The sequence below is a fragment of the Chiloscyllium punctatum genome, chromosome 14 (genome assembly GCF_047496795.1).
Source record: "Chiloscyllium punctatum isolate Juve2018m chromosome 14, sChiPun1.3, whole genome shotgun sequence".
NCBI lineage: Eukaryota > Metazoa > Chordata > Chondrichthyes > Orectolobiformes > Hemiscylliidae > Chiloscyllium > Chiloscyllium punctatum.
Window position 1 is genome coordinate 43,451,106 of NC_092752.1, and position 23,686 is coordinate 43,474,791.

Here is a 23,686-nt window from a genome sequence, read left to right on the forward strand (position 1 = left end):
GTGGAGTTTGCACATTCTCCTCATGTCTGCACGGGTTTCCTCTAGGTGCTCTGGATTCCTCCCACAATCCAAAGATGTGCAGGTTAGGTGGTTTGGCCATGTTATAGTGCCCAGGGATGTGTAGGCACTGGGGGGGAGGGGGGGAGCAAGTCAGTCTCAGTGGGACATTCTTCAACTGGTCAGTGTGGACTTGTTGGGCCAGACTACCTGTTTCCACATTTTAGTGATTTCATTCTATTCTGAATATTTAAAGGGCATGTTTCTTTGAGGATGTTTCTTTCAAGAATTGATCTTGCTTTTATCATTTTCTGAAATTTGAATTTTTCTTAATTTGGTAATTCTCCAGCTTTTAATTATATTAAAATGCCAAACCCTATTAAAAACTTGAAAACTATTTGAATGCTTCAATGATACAAAAATTTCAGGTGTTTACACGAAGAATGAAGGAAAATAAAAAGATCTTGGATACAGAATTGGCTGGCCAACAGAAGACAGTGAGTGATAGTAGAAGGAAAATATTCTGCCTGGAAGTCTGTGGTGAGTGGTGTTCCACAGGGCTCTGTCCTTGGGCCTCTATTGTTTGTAATTTTTATTAATGACTTGGATGAGGGGATTGAAGGATGAGTCAGCAAGTTTGCAGACGACACAAAGGTTGGAACTGTAGTTGACAGTATAGAGGGCTGTTGTAGGCTGCAGCGGGACATTGGCAGGATGCAGAAATAGGCTGAGAGGTGGCAGATGGAGTTCAACCAGGATAAATGCGAGGTGATGCATTTTGGAAGGTCGAATTTGAAAGCTGAGTACAGGATTAAGGATAGGATTCTTGGCAGTGTGGAGGAACAGAGGGATCTTGGGGTGCCAGGTACATAGATCCCTTAAAATGGCCACCCAAGTGGACAGGGTTGTTAAGAAAGCATATGGTGTTTTGTCTTTCATTAACAGTGGTATTGAGTTTAAGAGTTGTGAGATCTTGTTGCAGCTCTATAAAACTTTGGTTAGACCACACTTGGAATACTGCCAGTTCTGGTCGCCCTATTATAGGAAAGATGTGGATGCTTTGGAGAGGGTTCAGAGGAGGTTTACCAGGATGCTGCCTGGACTGGAGGGCTTATCTTATGAGGAGAGATTGACTGAGCTTGGACTTTTTTCATTGGAGAAAAGGAGGAGAAGAGGGGACCTAATTGAGGTATACAAGATAATGAGAGGCATAGATAGAGTCGATAGCCAGAGACTATTTCCCAGGGCAGAAATGACTAACACGAGGGGTCATAGTTTTAAGCTGGTTGGAGGAAAGTATAGAGGGGATGTCAGAGGCAGGTTCTTTACACAGAGAGTTGTGAGAGCATGGAATGAGTTTCCAGCAGAAGTTGTGGAGGCAGGGTCACTGGGGACATTTAAGAGACTCCTGGACATGCATGTGGTCACAGAAATTTAAGGGTGCATACATGAGGATCAGTGGTCGGCACAACATCGTGGGCTGAAGGGCCTGTTCTATGCTGTACTGTTCTATGATCTATGTTCTATCTTCACAGCAGACTGGTACAAAAGATGGAGTCACATCATATCAGCATTAAGCTGGCAAGATGGATACAGAGCTGGCTTAGTCATAGGAGACAGAGGGTAGCAGTGGAAGGATGTTTCTCAGAATGGAGGGTTATGACGAATGCTGAGGAAAGGCACAGCAGGTCAGGCAGCATCAGAGGAGCAGCAGAGTTGATGTATTGAGTTGAGACCTTCATCCTATCCTGAAATGTCAACTTTCCTGCTCCTCCAATGCTGCCGGCCTCCTGTGCCTCTCCAGCTCCGCTTTTTATCAATTCTGACTTTAAGCTTCTGGATCCTTACTGTCTCCTTACTATGATTAATGGTGTTTCACAGGGATCAGTGCGGGGACCTCTGATGTTTGTGAACTACACAAATAATTTGGAGAAAAATGTAGCTGGTATATTAGTACATTTGCAGACAATACAAAGATTGGTTGAGTTGTGGATGGTGAGGAGGATTGTCAGAAGATACAGCAGAATGTAAATCAGTTGGAGGAACAGGCAGAAAAATGGCAGATAGAGTTTAATCCAGATAAATGTGAGGTGATGCATTTTGGAAGCTCAAGTACACTCTAAAATTATACAGTGAATGGCAAAGCTCTTAGGAGTATTGATATGCAGAAAGATCTGAGCGTGCAGCTCCACAGATCACTGAAGATGGCAGTGCAGGGAGGCAAGGTAGTAAAAAGAGGCATATGGCATGCTGGCTTTCATTGGAAAGGGCATTGAGCATAAGGATAGACAAGTTATACTGCAGCTTTATAGACTTTAGTTAGCATTGTGTACAGTACCGGAAGGATATGGATGCTTTGGCGAGGATGCAGAAAAGTTTGCCTGGCTGTTACCTGGTATGGGGGATTTCTCACTATGAAGGAAGGTTGGATAGACTGGGTTTGTTTCCACTGGAGCATAAGACATTGAGGGATGACCTGATAGAAATTTATAAGATTGTGAGTGGCATGGAGAGTGTGGAGAGTATGAGGCTTTTTCCAGGGTCAGAGGGGTCAATTACTAGGGGACAGAGGTTCAATATTGAGAAAGGGCTGGGATGACACATTTAAAAGAGATGAATGTGGCAAATTTTTCCGACAAAGGGTGGTGAGTGCCTGGAACACGTTGCCAGAGGAAGTGGTGGAAGAAATACAATAGCAACATTCAAGAGGCACCTGGACAAATTCATGAATAGGAAGAGAATAGAGGGATGCGGATCCTGTAAATGAATACATTTTTAGTATAGAAGGACAAAATGTGTCAGCACATTGGAGGGCTGAAGGGCTTGTTCCTGTGCTGTATTGTTCTTCGATCTTCTTTTGTTCATTGTCCTATCTTCCATCCAGCTCATAACAGGTTAGTGGTTAGCACTGCTGCCTCACAACGCCAGAGACCTGGGTTCAATTCCCGACCCAGGCAACTGTCTGTGTGGAGTTTGCACATTCTCCCCGTGTCTGCGTGGGTTTTCTCTGGGTGCTCCAGTTTCCTCGCACAGTCCAAAAATGTGCAGGTTAGGTGAATTGGCCATGCTAAATTGCCTGTAGTGTTAGATGAAGGGGTAAATGTAGGGGAATGGATCTGGGCGGGTCGGTGTGGACTAGTTGGGTCGAAGGACCTGTTTCCACACTGTAAGTAATCTAAGTAAACATGCCCCAAAAAAGGACTCAAATTAGATGTCTGATAAAGTAACACTTTTTTAACAATTGGATCGCAATTGACACTTCTGCAAGTCAACTAATTTGCTGTGAAGCTAAATTAATCATGAGAAAGCTTGAGGTATTGTCAAATAAAGGTAAAGTTACCATAGTCCAACTGGACTAAAGGGGTGCTGTAAGTTCCCCTCCAAGTCACATGCCAACCTGATGTGGAACTGTACTGCTGTTTCTTCATTGTTGTTGGGTCAAAATCCTGGAATTCCCTCCCTAATAGCACTGTGAGTAGCCCTATACCCCAGGGAACTGCAGCAATTCAGGAAGTCAGAATACCACCACTGCCTGCTGAAGAGCAATTAGGGATGGGCAATAAATGCTGACCCAGCCAGCAGCATGAACAAAAAAAGAAAGATTCTGTGAAGGAACTTCATTGCAACAGGATCACAGCATGCTTCACCTTTCCAAAAATGAAAGGCCAAAGATGGGTAGTGTCTTTTGGATGCACAGATATCTTTGAAGGGGTCAGTGACATGCATGATTCATATCACTAGTTACTCAAATGGGTGGGTGAAAATTTTAGAAACAATTTGTTTCATGAAAGTCATCTTTACATGGATTTTGTTGATGGAATGAGTCATTCAATCAACTCAAGGGATATGAGCTCTGCAGTTAACTTTAATAAATTATGAAAACCTTCAGCTTTCTAATTATGAGCCTGCTCCAGTACAGGACATGAAACATGATCATATTTCAGATTAGATTCGATTAGGTTCCCTACAGTGTAGAAACAGGCCCTTCGGCCCAACAAGTCAACACCGACCCTCTGAAGAGTAACCCACCCACTTCCCTCTGACTAATGCACCTAACACTATGGGCAATTTAGCATGGCCAATCCACCTGACCTGCACAACCTTTGGATTGTGGGAGGAAACAGGAGCACCCAGAGGAAACCCACACAGACACAGGGAGAATGTGCAAACTCCACACAGAAAGTCGCCCAAGGCTGGAATTGAACCTGGGTCCCTGGTGCTGTGAGGCTGCAAATTTGGTTAGGTTAGTATAAGGAATCAAACCAACTAAATGGATGAGCCATGGATTCATTGTAAGGTAGATTAGGTTCTAAGAGCCATTCTGTATTTAAATGTCTCTGCAAGTATGACTTTACATGCCCTTGAGATTAATTGTTTACCTTACTTCAGGTAAATCAGGGCGAAGCATATCACCAACTCAACTAACAAATACTTAGGAACGCGTTTCAAATATTTAGTCAGTTCAGTTTTACATATGGTTATGATAAGGCTAGGAGAAACAGCTCAAATCTCAATGTAACCTGGAAGCAGTTGTCAAACTGTTGCTTTTCACATTTGGATCGAAACAACTTACAACGTTTTCTTTGGGAAAAAGGAAATTAGATTTATGCAAGTAATACTTGACATTACCAACTTTGGTCGAAAACTCAGTCTCAGAATTATTTGTAACTTTGAATTAGCAGCTTCTCACTTTCTGCAGAAGCAGTTCTTTCCACCTCCTCAGTTTATTTTAAATTTTGTTGATAAGACTGCTCAGCAATGTCTAATTAACAGCAATTTACATTTGTAAACTTTTGTGCATCTTTGTAAACTTCTAACTATGCAGATCGTTTAGACAAATATCTTTGTTCATATGCAACCAATACACAAATTAGGCTGCAACCTGATAATAAAGTGTTGGTAAGGTGGCATTTTTAAAAATAATATCTGTCATACCCTGTAACTTTGTCCATTTATCTTGCATATAACACACACACAATATTTGATTTGTTCTGCAATTTCATCTTTTAAGTAATATTGCTGAATTTTTTAAAGCTGATCTGAATCATCAGCATCAACAATTCAACTGGATTATCTGACTTAGTACAGACTCCTTGGAATTAATTTCCGAATATCTTATGAAAACCTCTGCTATTTTACTATTTTAACATAAGGTCCCTGCAGTAAAAAAAAACAGTGGCATCCCCATTGGGAATAGAAGCCAATGTCAGAAAAACCTGATGATGTTAAGATTTTTTTTTGTCTCCTTGTGAGCCTTGAGAGCAAGATTTAATGTCTGAATTGCATAAAAAACCTTCAGAATTATCTGCACTAAGTAACATCTAATTAGTGACACTTACCTGCTCCCACAGGGACGAAGCAACAATGATTTGTTGTTCAATTTTAATGGTCAAGCAGACCATTGTACTTTTTTTCTTGTACTTTTGGTAGAAAAGTGGGAATTAATTCACCAAAAGCATGTTAAAGAGGCACTGAATTCAATCAAGCCTATTCCCTGCAGTGTCAGGCAGACATGGCTTTATTCCTGATGAAGGGCTTTTGTCCAAAACGTCGATTTCGCTGCTAGTTGGATGCTGCCTGAACTGCTGTGCTCTTCCAGCACCACTAATCCAGTATATGGAGTTCAGTTTGCTGCATTCATTCACAGAAGTTAATATCAAGCCAATTGCTTCTTCTTAAGACAAAGATATCAGCCAAAAAATCTTATTGAAGATTAATGAAACATGTTAACTTTCTTGAAATTGTTGATATAAGTCAATAGAAGCAGTGTGTACCTTCTACAAGATGAATTGGAAAAAATTGTCAAGGATCCTTGGACAGCACCTTCCAAACCCAGGATAGCAGGACAATGGCAGCAGATACATGTGAACACTATTTACGACAAAGTCTTCTCCAAGCCACTTATCATCCTGACTTTATAATACATCGCTGTTTCTTCAACATCACTGGGATAAATTCCTGGATCTCCCTCTTTACAACTATTGAAACAATGTATGCCATTCTTTACTTAAACAGACAAAGTAATAGATTATTCTAAAACTCTTGATCATCATTGGCATTGAATGGCTTCATAGAATCAATGTATCCGGTTCTTTCATGGATGTTCACAAAGGTCCAGAAAAGATGAGTAAGTATCCTTAAGACAAGTTCAAGCTAATATTTAACTTTAGGGTTAACAGATTCTGACATACAGTCAGCAACCCTAAGAGTCTATTGACTAGTTTGTCAGAAGAAAGCATATTTCTGTAAATTTTCAAAAAGAGAAACTATCAGTGAGGCTCACTGTATTAGTCATCACCTCTACCAAATAAAGTTTTTAAGATTTTTTTTAGGGGAAGGAGCTACAGCATTAAATCATTACATGAGGATAAACACAGTTTGAAATTATAGTGGCAGGCAAATGACAGGAACATTCTTTAGGTGCAAATAGTACTGTAGCTCCAGTCAGCAAAGCATACCACACCCGCAATTCTGTAACTGATGTAAACACAGAAAGAACTGTGGATGCTATAAATCAGAAACAAGAAAGGAAGTTTGCTGGAAGGGATAAATGTAGGGGAATGAGTCTGGGTGGGTTGCGGGTCAGTGTGGACTTGTTGGGCCGAAGGGCCTGTTTCCACACTGTAAGTAATCTAATCTAATCTACAGAAGACTGCCCAACAATACACACCTGCATCAATAAAAGTGTTCAATGAAGTTCAGAACCAACCAAGCCGCAGGCAATATCAGCAGATAATTAAGCTTGTTATTAGTATCAGATGATCAAAAGCTTTTACACTTTGATATTCTAGGTCAGATGACACTCACTAAAAACTGAAATCAATATAAGACCAGTGCTAACATCTTACCATCACACATCCTGAAAGACTCATACCTCAGCAATTATCACCTATAGTACAACCTAAAAAAGATCATCTAATGGCAACATACTGCAAAGGAAACACACAAGCACATCTTTGCTTCCCAAAATCTCCCACACTGTAGATACCAAAAGTGATGTAGTGGCAGAACTGTCAATATGCACAAATATTGATATAATCACAATTAATGAGGTTCAAGCCATAAACGACGGAACCACAACCAGAACAAACCTCAATCAAATCAATCAACAATCAGAAAGGATATACCTTTGAAGCAAGATGTTAGGCAGATACCAGGATAATTGTGTCTGACATGCTGAGCCGATTACCCAGCCTGCACAAAGATCAAAAAAGGGTCTGAGTGACATGGGCTTTGGTAAGATTTGAGCTGGAATTGAATGCGCAGTCTTGTGAGATCAGTCTCATATCAGGAACATTTTTCTCCATGTTTAATGTTTTTTCACAAATGGTATTGCGTTTCTTGCTAGGTAGTGCTAAGTTGCCAATTAAGGAGGAGTTATTGAATTGAACGCTTTGTTAACAAGTCAAATTGCCCATTAATATTTAGCTTCCTCTCTTACCAAAATTGCTAAACAAGCTAGGTATCGAGAAAAATCGACAAGGAATCCATAGATGACCTAGCAAATTCATCTCACAGCTCACTCCAAATGACCTCCATTTTGGACACTGGACACCGGCATCTTAGGGAATGCTTCATGGGAACTGGTCACATCGATACCATGGTAAAAATAATGACTGCAGATGCTGGAAACCAGATTCTGGATTAGTGGTGCTGGAAGAGCACAGCAGTTCAGGCAGCATCCAAGGAGCAGCTAAATCGACGTTTCAGGCAAAAGCCCTTCATCAGGAATAAAGGCAGTGAGCCTGAAGCGTGGAGAGATAAGCTAGAGGAGGGTGGGGGTGAGGAGAAAGTAGCATAGAGTACAATGGGTGAGTGGGGGAGGGGATGAAGGTGATAGGTCAGGGAGGAGAGGGTGGAGTGGATAGGTGGAAAAGGAGTTAGGCAGGTAGAACAAGTCCGGACAAGTCATGGGGACAGTGCTGAGCTGGAAGTTTGGAACTAGGGTGAGATGGGGGAAGGGGAAATGAGGAAACTGTTGAAGTCCACATTGATGCCCTGGGGTTGAAGTGTTCCGAGGCGGAAGATGAGGCGTTCTTCCTCCAGGCATCTGGTGGTGAGGGAGCGGCGGTGAAGGAGGCCCAGGACCTCCATGTCCTCGGCAGAGTGGGAGGGGGAGTTGAAATGTTGGGCCACGGGGCGGTGTGGTTGATTGGTGCAGATGTCCCGGAGATGTTCCCTAAAGCGCTCTGCTAGGAGGCGCCCAGTCTCCCCAATGTAGAAGAGACCGCATCGGGAGCAACGGATACAATAAATGATATTAGTGGATGTGCAAGTAAAACTTTGATGGATGTGGAAGGCTCCTTTAGGACCTTGGATAGAGGTGAGGGAGGAGGTGTGGGCACAGGTTTTACAGTTCTTGCGGTGGCAGGGGCAAGTGCCAGGATGGGAGGGTGGGTTGTAGGGGGGCATGGGCCTGACCATGTAGTCACGGAGGGAACCCATGTCTATGGATATCGGCATCTGACATGTGCCAGCTTCAAAGTATCCTTATGGCGCACTGTTGATCCACTTACTGGTGATTTCTGCATTTAATTAGTGTACCAAGGGCTGTACCAGCAATTCCTATTGTAATAATGCTGTTAGGACACCGCATGCTCAGGAAATACACACAGTTTATGGACTGGACCAGCTGCATCTCTGGGGTCTTCATTCACTCTCATAGTGCTCACTCACTTGATTGTACCTGGATGCTCTACACATCTCTATTTTTTATTTCCTTGCCTCACTGCACTTTACTCTTGTGGATGAGTGATAGTCAACATGGCTTGGTGTGTAGGAAATTGTGTCTTACTAACTTGACTGAGTACCAAAGAGGATTGATGAGACCGGAGCAGTGGATGTGATCTTTATGGACTTCAGTGAGGCATTCAAAAAGTTCCTCATGGGAGACAGGTTAGCAAGGTTAGATCACGTAGAATATAGGGACAACTAGGCATTTGGATACAGAACTGGCTCAAAGGTAGAAAACAGAGGGTGGTGCTGGAGGGTTGCTTTTCAATCTGTCGGTCTGTGACCTGTAGTGTGCTGCAAGGGGTGGTGCTGGGTCCACGGCTTTTCATCATTTATATAAATGATTTGGATATGAACATAGGAGGTATAGTTAGTAAGTTTGCAGATGACACCAAAATTGGAGGTGTAATAGGCAGTGAAAAAGTTTACCTCAAACTACAACGGGACTACGATCAGATGGGCCAGTGGACTGAGGAGTGGCAGATGGAGTTTAATTTAGATAAGTGTGAGGTGCTGCATTTTGGAAAGGTAAATCAAGGCACGATGAATGCAGTTAATGGTAAGGTTATGGGTAGTGTTGCTGAACAAAGAGACCTTGGAGTGCAGGTTCACAGTTTCTTGAAAGTGAAATTCCAGGTAGACAGGATAGTGAAGAAGGCATTTAGTATGCTTGCTGTTATTGTTCAGAACTTGAGTATAGGAGTTGGAAGGTCATGTTGCAACTGTTCAGGATGTTGGTTAGACCACTTTTGGAATACTATGTGCAATTCTGGTCTCCCTTCTGTAAGAAGGACTTTATGAAAGCTGAAAGGGTTCAGAAAGATTTACAAAGATGTCGCAGTGTTAGAGGGTTTGAGCTATAGTGAGAGGCTGAGTACACTGGGGCTGTTTTCCCTGGAGCATTGAAGGCTGATAGGTCACCTTATAGAGATTTATAAAATCATGAGTGGCATGGATAAGGTAAAAAGCCTAGGTCTTTTCCCTGGAGTAGGGGAGTCCAAAGCTCGAGGGCATAGGTTTAAGGTGAGAGAGGAAAAATTTAAAAGAAACTTAATGGGCACCTTTTCACACAGAGGGTGACGTGAGCATGGATTGAGCTGCCAGAGGAAATGGTGGAAGCTGGTACAATTAAATTATATACAATTCAAAAAGCATTTGGATTATATATAATCAGGAAGTATTTCAAGGGAAATGGTCCAAATACTGGCAGATGGGGAGGGATTAATTAAGATATCTGGTCAGCATGGACGAGTTGTTTCCATGCTATACAGCTCTATAACTCTAAGATGTTAATGGACTGATCAAGTGCGTCAAAAAAGCTCATATGAAGCTCATATTAGTTTTGTCTTTCCATGCTGTTTAGTACATACATAAAGGAAGGAAGCTTATCATAGTTGTCAACAGTCCTCAGTCAAGTGAGGGGATGGTTGGGCAGAGGGACCCAGTACAGAAAGTGAAGGGTAACTGCCAATACTAGTCCAAATGGTGAGTCACCCATATAGGATATTCTTACTCATAAGAGGTAAGAAAACAAATGTTAGCCTGCCCACTCATTTCCAGAACCTTTCTGCCTATCAGTGGCTGCTGTTATCGTGAAATGAGAGAGAGGCAAATGTAAACGGACATAAAGCTGTGACTTCTGTCAGAGAAGTGCAAAAACAAGTGATTAGGCAACACAGAGGGCATGTGACTCTAGTGGAGTTGAGGGTTGGGGTATGTAACAGAGAATGAATGAATATGTTGGAGGCAGAAGTGAGAATGATAGAGCATGAACCTTGGTAGAAGTTGGGTGCAATAGTAGAGATAACAGTGAATGTGCCGTATCACAGAGAAGATGGTGGCACCTATGCTGACAGTTTGGAGACAGACATTGACTTTTCTCCTACCATGCTGTGCATCCCTCCACAAAGGCTGAGGCTGCTCTGACTTGAGTGATAACCTTGGATCAGGCTGGCATGGTCTGGTGCTATGGCCTCCACTGCTTGTCCTGGGGAATTAAGAAGTTCTACCTTTGCACCACTTTGGTCAACATAACCTCCAGGTCTCTGCCAACGTCCTGGACAAATTTCCCCTACCATACAGGGCAGCTCTGCACTAACTGTGCTTGTTTAGATGTAGAATGGCATTTTAGTGGTGCAGGGGATGCTATGATTTGTGAGATATCCATTGAGTGGCAAGTTATTCTGGGAATGGCACATGGTAAGATGGATGGGAATCAGGTATAAAGGATGCTGTGGGGGCTTTGAGTAAATTAATAAGGCAAGTTTGGTTAGATATGGCAAATATACTCCCTAGGATTCATGACAGAAATCATGACACAACTTGGACTTTGCCAATAAATAGTAAGATTCAGTCCCAAGAAATGCCTCTTAATCTACACATTGATACTCATACTATGGAGCTGTATACACCCTTAATGTTGATCTGTTACACTTTGGATGTAAGTCTTTGTGATCAGTTTCAATCAGCAACTGTTGAAGATGAGTAACTACAAAAGTTGCAAAAGATCATTAGTCAGGGAAAGCCTGACAGTATTAAAGAAGTACCTGGGAGGATTTGTTAACTTTGATCCTATAGTAATAAACTTGTAACATCACATAAAAATCATTTTTAAGAGCAAACAATTCCTAATACCCAAAATATTACACCAAGATATCATATGCATATTACACCAAGGACACATGGCTATTGAAGCACAAGGAAGCTAGCACAAAGTTTGTGTGTTGAACAGAGATGAATCAGGAATTTCAACAACCCATGAATCTATGTAAAGCATGTCAACCGTACTAACCCCAGTCAACCCTTTGGAAGCCTCTACATCCACACATTTTTCCATTCATTCCTTGGATGAAAGTAGCAACAGACTTATTCACAGAGCAGTGGCAAGTCTACATGCCTGAATTTCCCATTGTTCCATGCTTTAACACAAGCACAGCTATCGCTGACATGTTAGGAGCTATTTTCTGTTTATTTGCTGTTCTAGATCAGGTTGTGTCTGACAAAAGGCCATAGTACACTGGCAAATCATTTCAAGGAATGCAGTAAGTGGAGAATGACCTGTTATATCAGCTTAGTATCTATAGTTAAATGGTCTGGAAAAATGCATTTTATGCAACATCAAATCAAAGATTATTAAGGAGCAAGCAAAAAAGTAAGACATTTTTGCATTTTCATACAATGCCATTGCCAGCACAATTTGTGCTCTGAAGTAAAGTGTGATCAATTCTGCCCAGCAACACTGTCCTGACATAATTACACTCTTCTTCAAAGGCAGAGGAGAATGAAACATAGAACATAGAATAATATAGCATGATTTGTGCCAAATTTTCATGGGCTTATCTAAAAGTCCCTTAATCTGCCTCCACTTTGAGCTCCTTGGCAGAGCATTCCAGACTCCTACCACTGTCTGTGTAAAATAGTTGCCTGTCACATCTCCTTTGAACTTATTCCTTTTACCTTAAATGCTTGCCCCCTAGTTATAGAATCTCAACTCTGAAAAACACAATTCTGATCGTCAATGCTATCTATGCACCTCATCATTTTATAGACTTTTATCAAGTCTCCCTTCAGCCTCCACCACTCCAGAGAAAGCTACCTGAATTTTTCTAGACTCTCCTTATAACTCAAAAACTCTAATCCAGGCTTCACCCTAATAAGTCTTTTCTGCACTCTCTCCAAAGCCTCCACATTCTTCCTACAATGTGGTAACCAGATTTAAATGCAATACTTTAAGTGTAGCCTAACCAAAGCCTCATAAAACTGCAATATGATATCCTGACTTTTATACTCAATTCCCTGACCAGTAAAGGTAAGCATGCCATACACTTTCTTTACCACCCTGTCTACTCGCTTAGCCACTTTCAGGGAGCTATGGACTTGAACCCCAAGATCCCTCTGTATATCCTGCACAACTGTATACTTTTCCTTAACATTTCGTCTCCCAAACATGCAGCACCTCACAGATTAGCCTGATTAAACTCCATCTGCCATTTCTCTACCCATATCTGCAACGGATCTATATTCACCTGTATCCTTTGACAACCTTCTACACTATCCACAACTCCACCAAGCTTTGTATCATCTGCAAACTTACTCACTCACCCCTCTACATTTTCATCCAAATCATTTGTGTGTGCATATACACTCAAGATAAACTGATACCATGGACCATCCCGACACAAAACTGTATTCCTTCACTGTTGCCATATCCTGTTACTCCCTCCCTCCTTTCAGCCAATAAATACCGTGGGTGCACCCATATCACATAGACTTCAGCAGTTTAAGAAGGTGGCTTACCACAGCCTGCTCAAGGGAAATTTAAAATGGGCCAGAAAGGCTGGCCCAGCCAGCAATTTCCTCAAACCATGAATGAATAAAAACAGAAAAAGAATCTTGCACCGAATTAAATATTTTTAATGTGCAGTCATTGTCACAACAGCAGCAAACGTGTGCACCACAAAGTCCCAGCAACATCATGACCAGATAATCTGCCTAGCAACACTGGCTGAGAGATGAATATTGGCCACATCTCACTGGTCTTCACAGAAATTAATATTCTGATTGCAGTGCAGTTGTCTTACAAACTCACCTTTACAGACCCTTTGCACCACTTTGTAATTAGGCAGCTCAATTTTCATGAATTCACTGACAAAAATCATGCTGATAACAAACCTACCTTAATTTTGCTCGTTTTCCCCCCTGGATATTCCTTTTCATCAAGTGCTAACCATCGCTGCATAAACTTCATAACAACTGGATCATCATAATCAACAATTTGAAATCCAGACACGTTTGCTCCCCCATATTGAATCTTTGATAAGTCTCCATCAGTAAATCCCTGCAGCAGAAAAAATATACAGCTGTTGTTAATATGCAGAATCATCCTTTCTAACACAAAGTGCTCACTGTTACAATGTTTGAAATTAAAGATTTTGTTTAAAAATGGAAATATTTGTTGCAATGAGGTACTTAGATGTGCTGTTAAGTTTGGAAATAAGCCAATTTCTTTTGCAATAAATGCCACTCAAGTCCTACTATTCACATGAGATATTGTGTTCATGAGTTTTTTAAATTAATTTCTTACTCCATCAATAGGCAAAATAGGCCATGGATTTTTTATACAATATTCACCATGGAAGATTCACATATTCACATGTTTGTGAATTTACAGAGACAAATCACTTTGACTGAAACAGATCTTACAGATTATTGCTGAAGACTGAACTGAAATCTGGATTGATGGTTGACCATTAACTTAATGTGCAACTTCAAGGCAACTGCTTAAGTAGTCCATCTCGGAATTGTACTAAACAGGCAAATCCAGATAATTACATGGACTGAAGGGCTAAGCTTGTTGATGATATTCATGATAGCTGCATGACCTTGAATGAGTCCTGCGAACATTCCTGTACATGCTGAAGATGGCTTGTATTCTGTATTTGCTTTTCTGTACTGGGAGCGGTTTGTTACACTGTAGAAGAGAGAGAGTAACGTTCCAAGTCGCTGGACTTCATCTCGGACCAGGATCTCGAATGGTGCTAGGGACAAACCAACCGTCGATTGAGGAATCCCCCGTGTGCAGGAGGGCGTGAGGCTCATTGCTTTCTTTTCTTTCTTTTTTCATCTTCATTTATTAGTTAATAAATGTTCAGAGTTCAGTCTTTTATGTTTCTTTCCCTTCCCATCTTTTATTATTACTCAATTAATGTTCAGAGATAAGCAAATTGCTGTTGTCGATTCTTCCTCTAACTACATTTAACCAAATTCAAAAATAACCACTTGGCTACATCCTGTGACCCAAGACATTTTTGGCAACAACAATGGGATTTGGGAAAATGTGTCAAAGAAGGGAAGAGCAAACAAAACTCTGGAGATCATCCATATTCCAGGGTGGAATGCAGCAGACTCTGGATTCAGGCCTGTAGCTAATATGTTAGCACAATTAGGATGACCAAAAGAATGGGGATGGTCATAACCAGAAAACGAGAGACTTGGAGGTCAGGTTTCTATGCTGTGCAAGTGCACTGAAATTTTTAGAAGTATTGATGTTTTGTGGTCTAGTTTGAACACACTTTTGTTTGTTGGTTTCCAAATGCTGTCTTGTACATTTGTATGTTTTTGTTCCCTGGAGCTCAAGATCTGGGGATATTTTGTAGTTAGTTTGTATTTTGGAATGCATGGTGATTTGAAAGTGTGTTGTGTGCCTGTATCAGTGTAGGACAAGTATGATTATTGCAATGTCCCTTTAAGACACGATCAGTGGTTGAGTAAAGCCAAACTCTGCAAATTTTTTTTTCACAAATTTGCTTTGTAAAGCTTGGTAAAAAAATTGGCATTGGCTCCATGTTTGGACTTGGGCTACTTGTAAATCCAGAAATTACCATGTTTGGAATTTTATTTTCTGGCCAGAGTGACTTTCCAAATACTGTTTTAACACATGAATGAATCTTTCATTCTGGATGACAAGATTGACTCATTGTTAATATCCAAGTGATAGGGACGTTGGACTGTTTAAAACGCAACGCCCTGTGTGCAAGGAGTTTAGGAAAGGCAAATTTAACAAAGGGGCGGGCTTTTCCTTCCTTGAAGGAAGAGGAGAGATGGATGACATAATTACGTGCAGAAGTTTACAACCCACCCTCTTTTTTGGAATCCATTGTAGATTAATACTAATTAATCCATTCTGCTTGACTGGAATGGATGGAGATTGTTTGTTCTTTTTAGAAATTGGAGACATTGAAGTTTAAACCCATTTGAAGAAGTTCAACATTGCAACACCCTCAATCCATCAAGTTATTGACACATTTCAGTATTGCGGAAGTACTGTGGAAATATTAATTGTAGTAAGTATCAGGAAGCTTGAAACCACTAAGACTGGATATACTTAAGCAAATCATGACGAAAACTATGTTAAGACTCACATGCCCTGGTATTCTAAAACATTTAAATGGAATAGTTACCTGAAAATTTGAAGGGGCTCTGGGAAATGATAAAGTGCATGCACACAGTCTCAGTGGTTCCAATGAATAAAAATAGTTAGTGACTTTGAGCGAGTAAATGCAATATTGAATTTGGACAAATGTTCATAGAGATATGTCAAATATCTAGAATGAGTTATCAAATAACAAAATAAAAATGTGGGTCATCTTCAAAACAGAAGAGTACACTGTGCCTGAATCAAACAGAAATGTTTGACTTCTGTTTTAAAATATTATAAGATTATGGTCCATGGACTACAAATCTCTACAGACCTCTGGAAATAGATATGGTTGGTAATAGTAAAGCTGCAAAATTGGAAGAGATGAAGTAATAGGGGTGGAGGTTGATGGCAGAAGTCAAAGAAAATTAGAATAATGGATTGAAATGGCAATTGAGATTAAAATGCATTTTAGTGAACAGGAGGTTTAGGTGAGAGTACCACAATGATAGCTTTCCCTTGGTGATGTTTGTGTCCTTGTCTTCCTTTTTAAGAAAGATTGAATTGTGATCAAGCCACTACCCAAGGCATCGGAGCCATCTTGATGAGATAAGTAAAACCTCATAGGTCATTTGATAAGATCATGTGCGAATCAGGAATGCGTGACTTGGTCTTGGGACACTGAGGTAAGTGCGCAAAAGTGAATGCTGCCTCTGAGGTAACAGACTCGAGACAGTACAAAAACATTCACTGAAGAACTTGACAAAGATTAGTGTGGCTTGGAAGAGCATATTTTAAACACTGACACAAAATCCATAGAGATACTGACTTTAAAACAGTGAAATCAGTACTAGTGAAAGTGGTTTAAGAAGAATTGGAATCAAAATAAGAAGTATGTGTCAAAATGTTACAGAAATGATAGAAAATGGATTCTGGAAGGAGTAATAATGGACTGAGTGAAAGGATTATATACAGATACCCCACCCTCAGCTTTCCTAGGTGGAATTGTAATATGTTAGGACAGTTATTGTATGTGAAAAGAGGCTGAGCTAAGACCCAAGTAGTATAGGAGTCTATGGTAAGGGAACTGTAGGGAAAATAACAGGCAGGAAACACAAGTTGAAAGTAAAGCCTGATGCATGTTAGAGTTATATTGTTTGATATCATGTCAAAAGTAGCTCAAAAGGGGGAACTTGATTGTGGAAATAGATACCACTCAATGGTGTGATCATTCATACAATTGGCAAGGAAGTATTGAAGATGTATCCTCAAGTCGGATACAGATGACGAGAACTGGAGAAACTTTGAGTCCATGTATGACGATATTTTGCTGTTATTGGGTGAAGTGATCTGGGGTTAGGGAACTGGAGGACTAAAAATAACACAAATTAAGGAACCTGAATCTGGAATATACTGCATTTAAGAGCAAGCTATGGAAATACATTAATGAAAAAATGTAAAATCAGCTAACAGCCAGCTAGTCTTGTACACTCTTTTTTCCCTCTCTCCCTCTTGCTGGTTTTGAGGGCCATCATCAGGAACGGGATCCTTGACACCAGGACAGGAGCTGGAATAGATTAAGTTGTGTGTATATGTGACGCACTTGCGCGGCCATTGTAATTAAGGATATTACTGCCATTAGCGTAAGCATGAAAACGCTAATCCTCTGTAATCTCCTCTCAATTTTGATCCCATCAGTGGCAGACATGCACATGGCACAACCTGCTGGTTCCATCACGGCTTTGTCCAGACATTAGACGTGGGATATGTTTAAGGGTTAGTCCCCAAAGGCCACTGTGATCATTAATTTGATGATACACCCTACTGTTATATTGTTCGTATTAATGCTAGCTATTTGCATTGTAGTTTAGGTTACATACTCATACGTTTTCACATGACTGTCATTGATTTGCATCTGTATCTGCAGTTGTAACATGCGCTGTCGAATATCATCAGGATGGATTATATAGGATGGGCTGAAGGGCGAACATTGTTGATGATATTCGACAGCCGCATGACCTTGAATGAGTCTGTGAGCATTCCTGTACATGCCGAAGGTGGCTTGTTTTTTGTATTTGCTTTTCTGTACTCGCTGTTTGTTACACTGTATAAGAGAGAGAGTCTCATTCCAAGTTGCTGAACTTCAACTCGGTCCGGGATCATGAACGATGCAAAGTACAAACCTAAGCCTCCAGATCAGCCTCGATTGAGGGGTCCCCAATGTGCAGGAAGACATAAGGTTCATTCTTTTCTTTCCTTTTTCATCTTCATTTATTACTGAATAAATGTTCAGAGTTCAGTCTTTTATTTTCCTTCCTTTTCCATCTTTTATTATTACTCAACTAATGATCATTATTCAGCAAAGTGCTGTTGTTGAGTCTTCCCTTAACTACATTTAATTGAATACAAAAAGAGCCACTTGAATACATCCTGTGATCCAAGACATATAGCTACAATAAATCGCTGAGGGAAAGAACGATTCACTGTATGTAAATTTCAGTCATCAGTTCAATAATTGGCATCCTCTTTTAAAAAACCATTTTGACTCAGTAACAAAGCACAGAACTTTGAAATATGAAGGATCACAACAAATGAAAAACCCACATTGAACGTTTATTTTCTTTTTAAACAGCAGCTATTCTCACTCTTTTCTTGTCTAACTGACATTTTAAATAACAACTCATGTTAACTAACAAAAAGCTAAAGGTCACTCCCGACAATCACAGCGGTATTTCAAGATTGGAAAAACATTCAATTAGTGTTCTGATCCCAGCAGAGTTGATTTCACAGTCTCAAAATTACATCAATGCCAAAATACTGAATGTACTACCACATTTTGTGGATTTGAAATATAACACTTATGTAGAATAGATGATTTTGAAAGTATTGAATGTGTTTGTTTTAAATAAAAAAACACAATGATTTTGTTCACAATTTGAAGAAGCAATATGCTATCGTTTTCTTTCTTAATTTTAATTGACAGTTAAATATCTCAACAACTTGCACTTTCTAAATTATTTGTTGTCAGTATCTTTAGCTCAGCTGTACTTCTCTTTTATTAAGATAGCTGAGGTGAAAGGTAAAATCATATACATGTGTCACAACACTGCGAGTCATCTAAACTCAGGCACCTGGTGGGTTGGACAATGCAGCTGTACAGTCACGATGACATCGTGGAGATGTTACTGGGCCGATAATTCAGAGGGCTGGGTGAATGCTCTCAAAACACGAGTCCAACTCCCATCTTGGTAATGTGTGGAAGTTAAATGTTAACTAACACGAAGGGCAGGATATTCCTGGTTCTGGAGTGGTGGTGAGAGTGGAAATGCAATGGAGGCCTAGAAAACAGCAGGGAGCTGTGTGGGCATATTTTACGTTAGAGACTGACATTTCAATTGGATGCCTGACTGTTATGGCCCCAATTAGGGATAATTATTTGTGCTCTCTCTCAACCATAGCAAAGTGATGGAAAATGTTACCTTCACAGCTTTCGAGCAACATTTGCTCAGGAATAACCTGCTCCAGATGCAGGTTCCACTGAAACCACTTCATTCTGCACCACATTACAGCCCAGTCCAATCATGAACAAAAGAGATGAGGTAAGAGTGACTGTGCTGACATCAAAGCAGCATTTGACTGTGTTCAGGTCGGGGGCGGGGGGGGGGGGGGGTCCTTTAATTGGGCAGAGCTGGTCCATGGGGACCTTGCTGCCTCTGCTCTGAAGTCCACAGTGGAAAGGCTCCTGGATGCATTTCCACCTTACTGCCAATCAAGGCCTTTAAGATGACAATTAGTTTCCACTGAAAGGCCTCGTCCTGCTCTTCAACAGCAGGAAGTGGGGGAGTCATGATCCACTAAGCATCGTGGGCTCCACAGTGAGGAATCCCTCAATCAAAAGCAGTCAAAACCTGGAAGGGATCTGTCATTAGGAATTGGGGAGGAGAAGGAGCACACCCTTGTCCTTACTGTCACTGCCATTTTTCCCACAACCCATATCCATGACTCCCCTCTCTGCATCTCTTCATCACTCTGGGTTTCTGGTGAGTGCACTCCTGCTGGTGTTACCTGGTATGCACAGTTCCTGACACTCCTGCTGGTTTTGCCTGGGAATGCACAGTTCCTGACACTCCTGCTGGTTTTGCCTGGAATGCACAGTTCCTGACACTCCTGCTGGTTTTGCCTGGGAATGCACAGTTCCTGACACTCCTGCTGGTTTTGCCTGGAATGCACAGTTCCTGACACTTCTGCTGGTTTTGCCTGGGAATGCACAGTTCCTGACATCTGCCCGGCCAAAAGCCTCCACAGGGCTGGACTTCCACCAGTGTGATCTTGACTATAGGGAAGGCAGGGCAAGATCTCCTTCAGTAACTAACGGGCTCTGAATTCAGCAGCTCCTCCTGAGAAATGACAGTGCAGGGCTCTCCCTGGCTCATCTGCCCACGGGTGAGATCCCTATTGTCCACATTAATATTTGGCCCATTGTCTTCTTTAATCCAAGATTGTGAACTACTCACAGCTTTTTTTCTGTTATATTCTATATCTATCATCAATTTGTAAAAAGTTAAAAATCACACAACACCAGGTTATAGTCCAACAGGTTTAATTGGAAGCACACTAGCTTTCGGAGCGATGCTCCTTCATCAGGTGATAGTGGAGGGCTCGATCGTAACACAGAATTTATAGCAAAAATTTGCAGTGTGATGTAACTGAAATTATACATTGAATAATTGATTGTCTGTTAAGCCTTTCATCTGTTAGAATACAGTGATCAAAGTTTGGGAGAAGATTTGTAGCTCAGGTGCTCGTTGTTGTCTGTTCGCCGAGCTGGGAATTTGTCTTGCAAACGTTTTGTCCCCTGTCTAGGTGACATCCTCAGTGCTTGGGAGCCTCCTGTGAAGCGCTTCTGTGCTATTTCCTCCGGCATTTGTAGTGGCCTGTCTCTGCCACTTCCAGTTGTCAGTTCCAGCTGTCTGCTGTAGTGGCCGGTATATTGGGTCCAGGTCGATGTGTTTGTTGATAGAGTCTGTGGATGAGTGCCATGCCTCTAGGAATTCCCTGGCTGTTCTCTGTTTGGCTTGCCCTATAATGGTAGTGTTGTCCCAGTTGAATTCATGTTGCTTGTCATCTGTGTGTGTGGCTACTAAGGATAGCTGGTCGTGCCGTTTTGTGGCTAGTTGGTGTTAATGGATACGGATCGTTAGCTGTCTTCCTGTTTGTCCTATGTAGTGTTTTGTGCAGTCCTTGCATGGGATTTTGTACACTACATTGGTTTTGCTCATGCTGAGTATCAGGTCCTTCGTTCTGGTGAGTTGTTGTCTGAGAGTAGCTGTTGCATTAAAAGTTGCATTCTCTTTTAAAAAACTTTTTTAAAAAGGGTTTTGTGATTTACACATGAAAGAAGTGAAACTATCGCTGTATTCTAACAGATGAAAGGCTTAACAGACAATCAATTTTTCAATGTATAATTTCAGTTACATCACACTGCAAATTTTTGCTATAAATTGTGTTAGGATTGAGCCCTCCACTATCACCTGATGAAGGAGCATTGCTCCAAAAGCTAGCGTGCTTCCAATTAAACCTGTTGGGCTATAACCTGGTGTTGTGTGATTTTTAACTTTGTACACCCCAGTCCAACACCGGCATCTCCAAATCATCAATTTGTAAGTTGATGTTCTTGAGTATTGAGGTATCATAGAATCCCTGCAGTGCTTTCAGCAAAGAGACCTTTCAGCATATCAAATCTGCAGTGACCTGCCAAAGAGTATCCCACCCTATCCCCGTAATCCCACACTGACAGTGGCCAACCCACCAAGTCTACATGTCCTTGGAAATACAGGGCAATTTAACATGGCCAATCCATCTAACCTGTGTATCTTTGGAATGTGGGAGGAAACCAGAGTACCTGGAGGAAAACCATGTAGGAACAGGGAGAACATGCAAACTCCGCACAGCCAGTCAGCCAAAGTGGGAATCAATCAAACCCTGGTCCCTGATGCCGTGAGTGTTAGTATAGACTCTTTTCGCCTGAGATGATCAGCTTTAAGCCTAAAATTCCGTAGCTGACTACGCCAACCTTGGGAGAAACTCCCCAGATCATGGGCCCTTTACTCTGCATGAGCAGGGGCAGCTTGGAATAGGCCCTGTTGTCCAGAAAGATCAGAGGTGGCCGCAAGGTCAGCCAGATGCCAAGTGGACTGTTTAACAGAGCTGCTTCAGTTATCTGGGATTTTATCTAAGCTTGTACTTTAGGATTTTTATCTCCCTATCCTCTCCCAAAATCCATGCAACACCTGAGCAAATTCATGCCCTGACCCAACGTCTTTAATTCCAACTTAATGTCACATCACCGATCACTGCACTTATGCTTTCAATGACAACTCATCTAGTATCAAACACAGGCAAACCACAGGAGACATATCGAGATGAAATATAACAAGGTTCTAAATATCTAATACAATATTAGTTATATTATAAAAATCTGACACACTCATAAAAACCCATACAAACCTTTAAAAATTTAACCCCTTGCTAAAACAAATGGGTGTGTATTCATAACTCCATACCAGCTGTTTAGTCAGGCCACATTTGAAATATCGTGTACAGTTCTGGTCACCGCAGTACCAGAAGGATGCGGAGGCATTGAGAGGTACAGAAATGTTTTACCAAGGTGTTGTCTGGTTTGGAGGGTATTAGCTATGAGGAGTGATCAGATAAACTTGATTTGTTTTCACTTGAATGAAGGATGAGAGGTGACCTGAGTAGTTTACAAAATTATGGATAGAATGAAAAGTCAGAGTCACTTTCCCAGGGTAGAAATATTCGTTGTTAGGGGACATAGGTTTAGATAATTTTTGAAGGAGATGTGAGAAGCAAGATTTTACACAGTGTCTGAAAGAACGCTGCGAGAGGAGGTGGCGGAGGCGGATACACTAGCCTTGTTTAAGATGCATCTTGATAGATACATGAATAGACAATGAATTGTCACGTAGAGGCAAAAGGTTTTTTGCTTAGAAAAGCATAATGTGCTGCCGCAATCTTGGTGGGCTAAAGAACCTATTCCCCTTTGTTCAAAGTCAACTAATTTTTTGATAGCCATTTTGAGCTGCCAATCTGACAGTGAACATGGCACCCTGTTCAGACAATAATAAGATAGAAAGCAGTCAAAAGTATTGATGAGAGAATCATAGCCCTTAGAGTAATGTTAACATACAGATAATGCAATGTGAATAGGCTATTTTAGAAACATAGTAACAGAAGTCAGTCACTCGATCATTAGATTACTTACAGTGTGGAAACAGGCCCTTCGGCCCAACAAGTCCACACCGACCCTCCAAACAGCAACCTACCCAGACCTACAGGCAATTTAGCATGGCCAATTCACCTGGCCTGCACATCTTTGGATTGTGGGAGGAAACTGAGCACCCGGAGGAAACCCACACAGACACGGGGAGAATGTGCAAACATTACACAGTCACCTGAGGTGGGAATTGAACCCAGGTCTCTGGCATTGTGAGGCAGCAGTGCTAACCACTGTGCCACCGTGCCGCCCATAAATCATGAATGATATCTGACCTCAATGCCATATTCCCATGTTATCTGCACATTATTTGATGTCAATAGTAACTAGAAATCTACTCATCTCTGTTTTGAACTTTCTGATGAAGGTTACGCCATCAACTGAGGCATAAAAATCCAGATTCACTGCCCTCCGAATGAAGATGTTATATCACATCTCAGTCCTAAATAGCTTGCCTTTTATTCTGAGATTGTCTCCACATTGAGGAGAAACATCTTTTTTGCATTGGCCCTGTCTAGCCCTTTAAGCATTTTGTATGTTTCGATGCTCATTCTTCTAAACTCCAAAATTCTAAACACCTAGTGTTCTTAATCTCTCCTCAGGAGTCCCATCAGCCACAGAATCATTCCTGATGAAGGGCTCTTGCCCAAAACATCGATTCTCCTGCTTCTCAGATGCTGCCTGACCTGCTGTGCTTTTCCAGCACTACACTCTCAACTGATTGCCCTCCGTTACACTCCTTC

The 23,686-nt window shown here is 41.3% G+C and overlaps 1 protein-coding gene across 1 annotated transcript in view; it reads right to left on the reverse strand.

Annotated features, from left to right (window-relative positions):
• Window positions 1-23,686, reverse strand: part of gria2b (glutamate receptor, ionotropic, AMPA 2b) — a 149,131-nt gene that overhangs the window by 55,467 nt on the left and 69,978 nt on the right. Inside the window, 1 exon segment of the mRNA XM_072584268.1 lies at window positions 13,406-13,567. Coding sequence (XP_072440369.1) covers window positions 13,406-13,567 — 162 coding nt within the window.